Source organism: Meleagris gallopavo, chromosome 8, assembly GCF_000146605.3.
Source record: "Meleagris gallopavo isolate NT-WF06-2002-E0010 breed Aviagen turkey brand Nicholas breeding stock chromosome 8, Turkey_5.1, whole genome shotgun sequence".
Taxonomy (NCBI): domain Eukaryota; kingdom Metazoa; phylum Chordata; class Aves; order Galliformes; family Phasianidae; genus Meleagris; species Meleagris gallopavo.
The window spans coordinates 9,903,428-9,912,183 of NC_015018.2; the positions used below are offsets into that span (position 1 = coordinate 9,903,428).

At 38.1% G+C, this 8,756-nt stretch overlaps 1 protein-coding gene across 1 annotated transcript in view; it reads left to right on the forward strand.

Annotated features, from left to right (window-relative positions):
- Positions 1–14: 14 nt before the first annotated feature.
- The window catches only part of SIRT1 (sirtuin 1), a 19,475-nt gene continuing 10,733 nt past the window's right edge, over positions 15–8,756 (forward strand). Inside the window, exons 1-5 of the mRNA XM_010714264.3 lie at positions 15–222; positions 1,934–2,050; positions 3,340–3,581; positions 4,750–4,902; positions 7,301–7,448. Coding sequence (XP_010712566.1) covers positions 3,369–3,581; positions 4,750–4,902; positions 7,301–7,448 — 514 coding nt within the window. The 5' untranslated portion in view covers positions 15–222; positions 1,934–2,050; positions 3,340–3,368. The remainder of the gene's footprint in view (positions 223–1,933; positions 2,051–3,339; positions 3,582–4,749; positions 4,903–7,300; positions 7,449–8,756) is intronic.

The following is an 8,756-nucleotide window of genomic DNA, read 5'->3' on the forward strand; positions in this document are numbered from 1 at the left end:
CTCGCTGCTGAGATGGTCCGTGGCGGCGGCGGCGCGCTATTAAAAATGACAGCCGTAAGCCCCGTCTCCTGACAGCGGTTACTTTCTCTCTGCTTCTTGAAAACTTTTATGGAAGGGACAGGAGCGGTCGTGCGGAGCGGTTCTTTAGGTAGCTTCGAGTTAGTCTTGGGCTTCAGCAGCTGAAGCGCAAAGTGCTGCACCGTCAGGGAGCTGTCTTTGCAGGTGGGTTTGGAGCACGGCTTGGGCGGTACCGGCACTGAGCTCGGTCTGCTGCGTTGGGACCGACAGGTTGGGAGGCTTTGGGGCTTTTAAGGTAGTGCTTTGGGAAGTCCTTTAAAGGTATAAGATACTGCGCCTTGCCTGGGAAGTGATCTCTGTTATAATGCCTTATGTGGAGGCTATTCCTCAAGTTGCTCAAATCCTCAGGCGTGTTTTGGTTTGTAGTGGCTGTTTCTGGCAAGAAGTCCTTTTATTCCTTTGAAGAATCAAGACAACTCCTTGGGGAGTGTTACAGTTTAAACTGTTACTTTAGGCTATCGCATTTTATAAATCTAAGATGATGTGACCTGTATGTGATGAGTCTTTAATGACACAGACTTTGACTCTTCACATAGCAGACACAGTGGTTGTTGTAGTAAAACACAGTGTGCTAATGGGTGTTTCTCTTATTCATAAAGTTTTTCTGTGTAAGATGCTCACTGACTTCATGTGTTACAAAATAGAAGTGTGATGCTTTAAATATGTAAAATCATAAGAAGACATAATGTCACAAGGGCACCTGTGCTCTCAGGAGGCAGCAAGTGTAGAAAGCAAATGACTGGTCTCTACCCTTTTCAATTTAATCAGAATAATTTCTGCAATTTACTTATCCAATCAATTAAACAAATTGGACAACGCAGCCTCTGAATAAAAATGTTTTTCTTTAAGAGTAAAGGTGAGGTGACCTAGCTTCAGTACTGCACAGGAGTTCATTCACTGGTGTTGGGAAGCGATGGTGCTGATTCTTTGCTCTAGAGACAAAGACTTATTTTCATTTGCTTATAGATTTTCAACAAATTAATACACTTGCTGTGCCTATTAATAAAAAGAAAATTAAAAAAAAATTAGTAGCCCATATTGTAACAAACTGCTCAGAACAAAATACGGATTTTCACCTTAAACATTAGTTTGGTATCGCGTGCTGTGAAATGAGTATCCCGTTCCCCTCCAGAGTCCTTATTCTGGGCACGTGATGAAGTTAGATTGGGTTACTCTGGCTTAGGGCCACAAGCGGAGTGCTCGAAGCCAAACCCATCTGCAAGGTACAATGGTGATAAACTTAGTGAAGGTGGTTCAAGGTAGCACGTTTTTCTGTCATAAACGAAATGCCACATAAGTGTGCGTGTGGCCAGCTACTGCAAGTCAGCTGCAACAGCACAGCAAAATTCTCTAACTCATTTCTATCCAGCCGTGTGTTTGTGTGTGTGTTTAAATGCTGGGCTCTTAAAACCCCATTGCAGATTGTTCTGTAAGCTGTGGGACATTGATTTTATCCAGTTTCACACTAAGAGCTGAATGAAGTGAGAACCATATGAGAAAATAAGAGAAAATAATGGTAATTTAAAAGTACTTCACTCTTTTTGAAGGTACAAATAACCTTAGTAACCAACACTTGATACAGTGAAAACCTCATTCACGTCAACGTCAGTTCACTGATGCCAGTATTAATATAGAAATTCTGCAGTAAATCAGAGGCCTGAAAATGTACTAATAAGCTAAAAAAAAAAAAAAAAACCACACCAAAAAAAACCTAAGTGGTGAAACTGACTATTCGTATGTGATTAAAGTTGAATGCAATGAATTACAACTTTACGTTCTGTGATACATTTAAATATGCATGAACTGTGCTGCTTGGCTCAAGTTTTATAACTTCCATTGTTGTGCTGTCTTGCAGATAACTTCCTTTTAAGTGATGAAATCATAGCCAATGGTTTCCACTCCTGTGATAGTGATGAAGATGACAGAGCTTCACATGCAAGTTCTAGTGACTGGACTCCAAGACCACGTATAGGTAGAAGCCTATGCAGTTACTCTCAGATGCTGCTTGCCTGTGAACACTTGCTTAGTTCTTCCTAGTCTTCAATTTTTTAAAAAAATTTTTAGAAGAAATATAAATTATTTATTTTTCAGTAATTATTTCCTGTATAATATTTAAGGGGGTTTAAAATTAACCTCTTTAAACTGTATTTCAAGAAAGAACAGTCAACAGATTTGTTTTTCTGTAGAAATGCTGCTATAATCCGTATTAATAGTATATACACTAAATTAAATAAATGAAACTGGCATATTTCTTACCCATTTGCATAGTATTACTTTTACTTTAAAGATGATGAAGCTGATTCTTGTATGATTTTAGCCATATTAATCTGTGGGGCTCACTGTCCTATGTAACACATCCATTTGAGTGTTAACTAGTCTGCAGATCAGTCTGTAACATAGGTTTTGGGTAAAAAGCTTTCACCTCACTCAGAGCGACATACACTGCTGGAGTGACTGGTGACTTGAATAGGATGGGCTTCCAGGGCCCAGCATGGCTGGGATTTCAAGTCTTGTCTTTTAGATAGATGTGATAAACCACAGCAATCACATTGCCAGTAGTGATAAAACGTAGCAGCAAGAAAATACAGTATGGCAGCACAGTGTTCCACTTAAATCCTGACCCAGCCTTTACCAATCTCCTCAGTACAGGTTCACTGTCAGTACCTTCTAGGTAAATGCATTTGCTGATGGTTGTCTTTATATGCAATGTAGCTGCTTTTAGTTTGAATCCTCTTAGTGTAGCTTCTTAAGATATACATACTGTTCTTCTACTGCTCCATTCTTGAGAGAGATCTGGAGAGATTGATGGCAATAGAAGATCATCTCTGAAGTCATTAGTTTTAGATGACTAATAGAGCAATAAAAACACCGTGTGGATTGGTAGGCCCTATTTGTCTTCAGTATACGTTATAATGTGTATATGTATGTGTTTACACTAGGAAACGTTGGAAAAACACCAGTTAAACCATTAAGTGGAGAAACATTGTGAAGATCTTGTTGCTAAATGTGTATTTTTAAGAGCGATCAAACTTGCTATGAACTGTGACTTCTACTCTGACTTTTCAAAAAATGCATTGTGGGTTGACATAAAATAATCATAAAACCATACCTATACTATCATTTCCAAATTTAGACCAAAATATATGTTTTTGATGCAAGGAATCAAACTGCTTTAATAAAATGAAGCAGCAAGCATTAATAAATGGAATGATGGTTATACTTGTCTTAGTCAATTTCTGTTTTGTTTTTCAATTTTCTCAGGTCCTTACACTTTTGTTCAGCAGCATCTCATGTTAGGTACGGACCCACGGACAATTTTGAAAGACCTGCTCCCAGAAACAATCCCTCCACCTGAACTGGATGATATGACGCTGTGGCAAATCGTCATAAACATTCTTTCCGAGCCGCCAAAAAGAAAAAAACGAAAAGATATTAATACTATTGATGATGCAGTGAAACTTTTACAGGAATGCAAAAAAATCATGGTCTTGACAGGAGCTGGGGTACGTATTGCCACAGTGACGGTGTGAGAGTATATAGTTGGCTAATCCTTATCCAAAGCTTTATGGCACACGGACGATCTGACAGTGGCAGTATTTGTAAAGAAATAATTGGGAAGAGGAGGTACAGCTGTCCTAGATGATGCATGCTGCAAGGCTGGAGCTTAAACTGGAAATGACAAGATCTCTCTTCTGACAAGAAACTACTCTTAAACATTTAAACTCTTAAATGATTGCTTATACGCAAAATAATTATGAAATAAAATCACATCTACCTATTCCAGAATATTTTCTATCCTAGTCTTTTTTTTCTTTTTTTTTTTTTAACAAAGCTAATGACTAAGTCTCAGTGAATTTCATAAAACGTCTAATGGAACTAGAGGGAGTAAAAGAATGGAGGAGGGCTAGGTTCTAATATGAGTACAATTCAATTTCGGTAGACAGACTTTTATATCTAAGGTGCTACACTATGACGATAAGACTACTCATGGTTTCACTAAACAAAACCTTGAATTGTCATGAATTTGCAGCTTTACACCTGTGTATGAGATACAGCATGAAAGTCAATCATTCTTTACCTCAGTTGGCTGCGCACAGGGGTATAATGCTATTCAGAAAAGGTGACTAATCCAACTCAGACCAGCTTTGCAGAAAAGCACTGCTACTTCTGTTATCCAATGGTGTTCTTCCCATAATTGCTATGCCTTTTTCCCTCCTCTTGTTACAGCATTCTGAGGTAGCATGGGACAATAAATTAGCCCTTACTGACTGTTACTGCAGTGCTCAGCTAGTTTATCAGAGGTGTCTTATCATCAGAAGTGAGATTCTATTTTGTTACTGCATTAGCATGTTAAAGGGAAAAAAAAATGAACAACTCTTTGTGCACTTCTTACAAGACTTTCAGTACTAAAAGTTCTAGTGTTCTGTTACTGCCTGTAGGGATTGTGCTGAAGCTTTTTGGGACCAGGTTATCAAGTTATGTTTCTGTGCTGTATCTCCTGCTTGCGATTTGGAAATTGGTTTGATCAACACAGAACACAATCTGGTTTTGTTCTCAGTGTACGTGAGCGTATGGAGATACGGTTTCCCAAGTAATATCATGGTAGCTCTTGTTATCATAGTAGCTGTTACAGCCCAGTATGTATTTGCTTATTGCAAAAATATATTTCAGGTGTCTGTGTCTTGTGGAATACCTGACTTTAGATCAAGAGATGGCATCTATGCACGCCTTGCTGTAGACTTCCCAGACCTTCCAGATCCTCAAGCAATGTTTGATATAGAATACTTCAGAAAGGATCCCAGGCCATTTTTTAAGTTTGCAAAGGTATGGTTTTCCTATTGATCTTATCTTGGTCAGTAAATAAAAATACTTCAGATGCGTAAATGAGATTTTGCACAGCTCTGTTAACAAAAGGGTATCTGTCTCTCTTTCAACAAGATGGTATTTAATGAGACACTTAATTCAGTGGCATGACGACTCTCCCCTTGGCAGGCCTTTGCAAACTATTATATCCTCAAAGATGATACTTTAGTCATTGTGTGCAACCATGTATTAAGCTTATTAAAAAGGCTTTGCAATATTTTATTCTTTGTAAAGCCTTCTTTGGCTGTTCCTGTTATAAGTTCACTCTATATGCAGCCATTCTCGTGGCTCTCTGATTCAAGGGAGGATAAATAACATTTTGTCATAATTTTAAAAGTCCTTGAAATTCTTAGCTGCAGTTACCTTCACTGAAAAATAAAACGGGAAACTTTTTGCAAGCACACAAGTAATGTGGAAAACTGAATTTGAATTTGATGTGCTGCAGCATGCTGTTTCATGTCACTCTGTATGGTCACATCTTACCGCTTCATGGTTAGGAGGAGTGAAGCAGTTTCATGCACTGATAAGTTTGATCCTGTTTCAGATTTTGATGTAGCTGACACGAGGATCTGTATTTAAAAAAAAAGTCTTTTTTACAGTACTGTGTTCATTTCTTAAAAGGGAGGATGGAGCAGTTTTCTGAGAGATATTTGCAATATTAAGCAGATTAATTAAGAATGCCTCAGAGATGAGAAGGAAATATAAATCAAAGAAGTATTTTTACAGGACCTGTAAGGACTCCTGAGAATCCATCACTGCTAGCCGTGCTTGCTGTTTCTTCCTTTTGCTCACAGTTTGTACTACTGCTCTATTACTGATCCAAAGCTTGGAAAAGAAACACGGATGCATTCCTGAGTTGCTTGGCTTTCTTGAAAGCACCCTATCCAAATTCTAATATATTTTAGTGTCCATTAGTATATACATTACTTTGACTTTCTAGTATGGGAGGAGGGAAAGGGGAAGGGGAACCAACTATGTGAGGTCTGCCTATGTGGACATTTTACCAGAACAGTTCAAATTTAATTTGGCTGATATTTTTTACTGACATAATTTCATCTGGTATTGAAAGCAAACAACAGAAGCAGCAACAACAACAAAAAAAAACCACACACAAAACCCTGAAACACAATAGCGACTCTGAAAGCTATTTGCTCTGTCAGAGCAGTGGCTGATTTACTCAGCCAACATACTTGGACCCAGAAATTCATTTTTCACTTTAGTATGTGCATTTTATGGCACGGTTACTGTACCTGGGCTTTGCTCTATTTTTAAGGTACTTTTCAATGAGCACTATTGGCTTTGCTTCATTTCCTGTCTCTTCTTACATCTGTGCCAAGAGATCCACCCTCTATCATTGTATGGATGTGCATTTCTAGTTCTCTAGTCAGTCCTACTTTCCTCACTGTTACTGCTATAAACTCATTTTGCTTCCTGCTTCACTGATCCCTCTGTACAAGTGTTTGTTTCCACTTGTTCAGTGTGAAGTCTGTCCTTTCTTTATTTTCTATAATTATTCTCTCCCATGGATCCCAACACTACAATTCTGTGATTCTGTGATTCTGTGATCCCATATTTATTTGTATGGTTAGTGGTGGCAGAGCATGTCTTGCTTTTTCAGGCTAAGATAGAAAGTCTCTTAGGACCATATTACCATCTGCTGGTAATTGTGTAGCAGCCTATTCATAATCTAGATGATACCACTGTGAGCAATTGTTGATCATTGCTGCAATTTAAATCCAAAGACCTATATAGCTTCAGAAATAAGTGTAACTTGAAATATTTGGGGCGAAAACAAATACTTTCAAAAATTCTCTTTTGGTTGTGAATGGTTAGGCTGTGGCATTAGCTGAGGGCAGAGCTGTCACACAGATAACAGTTCACTGTTGTGCTCAACTTTTTAGTTCAGCTTTCAGTATCTACTAGTAAAGGTAGGCAGCCCTTACTGAATGACCAGCCCAGGAATGACTGCCAATACAGTTGATGAATAAAAACTGCTCATCTTTAACCAACAGACCAGAATCCAAGTTCCTCATGATTTTTTTTGCAGTAAAATAATGTCTCTAATAAAAATACTGAGGAAAAAGAGGAAGAAGACTGTTCACGTTTTATAGTTCTCAAAATCAAAGACAACCTAGACCTTGTTCTTGTGCTGCCTGAAGAACAAAGTATCAGCTACTGCAATGAGCAGTTCATCCTGGTATGATGAGAAGTTCAGCTGGTGAAAGAAGAGTTGGATCTGAACAGAAAGGGCAAAATGCAAAGGGGATGATAACAAAAAATGAGTACATAATTGCTGCATTTGGAATAAAGATTCTTGTGTATTCATGTACACTTTCTAATGTACTTTTGAATTCCATAGGAAATCTATCCAGGCCAGTTCCAGCCATCTCTCTGCCACAAGTTCATAGCTTTGATGGATAAAGAAGGAAAATTGCTTCGTAACTATACTCAGAACATAGACACATTGGAACAGGTTGCAGGAATCCAAAAGATAATTCAGTGTCATGGTCAGTAATTTTAGTTTCCCTTTTCTTATTTTTTATGAGTAGGAACAATGCTTACTGATGTATGTGACAAGGTAATTGCTAGTGGCATTGATATTTTCCTTAAACTGGTATTTCTCAGAAACAAATATTCTGCTTTTAAAGTAGTGTTTAGAATACTAGGTAAAATTATTACCAATAGAGTAACTAAAGAAAACATCGCAGAGAGAGAGAGGCCGAGAAGCATTTTCTTCAGACACATCCAGTAAGACCAGGTTCCATATTTGTAGCCAGCGTTCTCATATATTGGGTTGTTTCACAAAATGCAGTAATCTTTCTTCAATTTAAACTTACAGTTTTAGTGAAGTTTGGAGTTCCTCTTAAAAACGTTTCTTGGTATGTTCTACCATGCTTCTTGAATTTAACAGGAGAATGAATGGAAACCCATGTCCCCAAGTCAGTGGGAAGATGAGGGGCCAGACAAGGATAAGCAAGGCACGAGTATTTCATGCGCCTCTGCTGCTTACATGACTGTACTTTACAACTTGAAAATGTTACCTTTTTTCTCCCCCTTTGTTTCTTTTTTTCCGAGTTAGTTCAAGCATTTAAAGCAAAAGTGTTTCTAGCAGAAATACTACTTTCATAAGTAATGCATGGTAAGTGGTGGTCTTTGTGCATCAGTGACAAGCTTAGACTTTAGCCTTTGTTATGAAGTTGGTGGTACTTTATATTCATGTGAGAACACAGTGTGGGTATTGTCTGATAACAAAATAGATATAGCTGCTGATTACTTAGAATACCTGCTACTGAAATCTTAGAATACCCTGTCACTTCGGAGGCTTACCTCAGCTACATCTTATTGTGGATTACCCAGTTGTTGAAATTAACATCATTTTGTTACATTTTCGTGTCAAACATTCTCTAATTATTATACCAAATTAAATGGAACCTCTTAGGTAATTGTTTGATGTGCTTACCATTTCCAAAGACTTGCAAATGTCAAGTTAAAAGGTCAAGGATATGTTTTTGAGGAAAGAAGGCTTAGAGTTCTAAAGTCTATTTCTTTTATCAAAATTGCTTAAAAGCAATGTTAGCATGTTTGTGAGACCTGATTTAATGCTGGTGTCAGCAGTAGAACTGGAACTGAAGAAGTTAACCTCTGAGTTAAGAGCAACAACCCTTGGTCTCCCATTAAGAATATAGAGGACTGCTGTCCTAGCACGGGGCAAGAACAAATATCAGGAAAGAAGGAAGTATCACCAGATGCCTTTCCAACAATCCTAACATGGAGCTAGGGAAGCAAGGGTTCCTTTTGCCTGTAACAGAGCCACT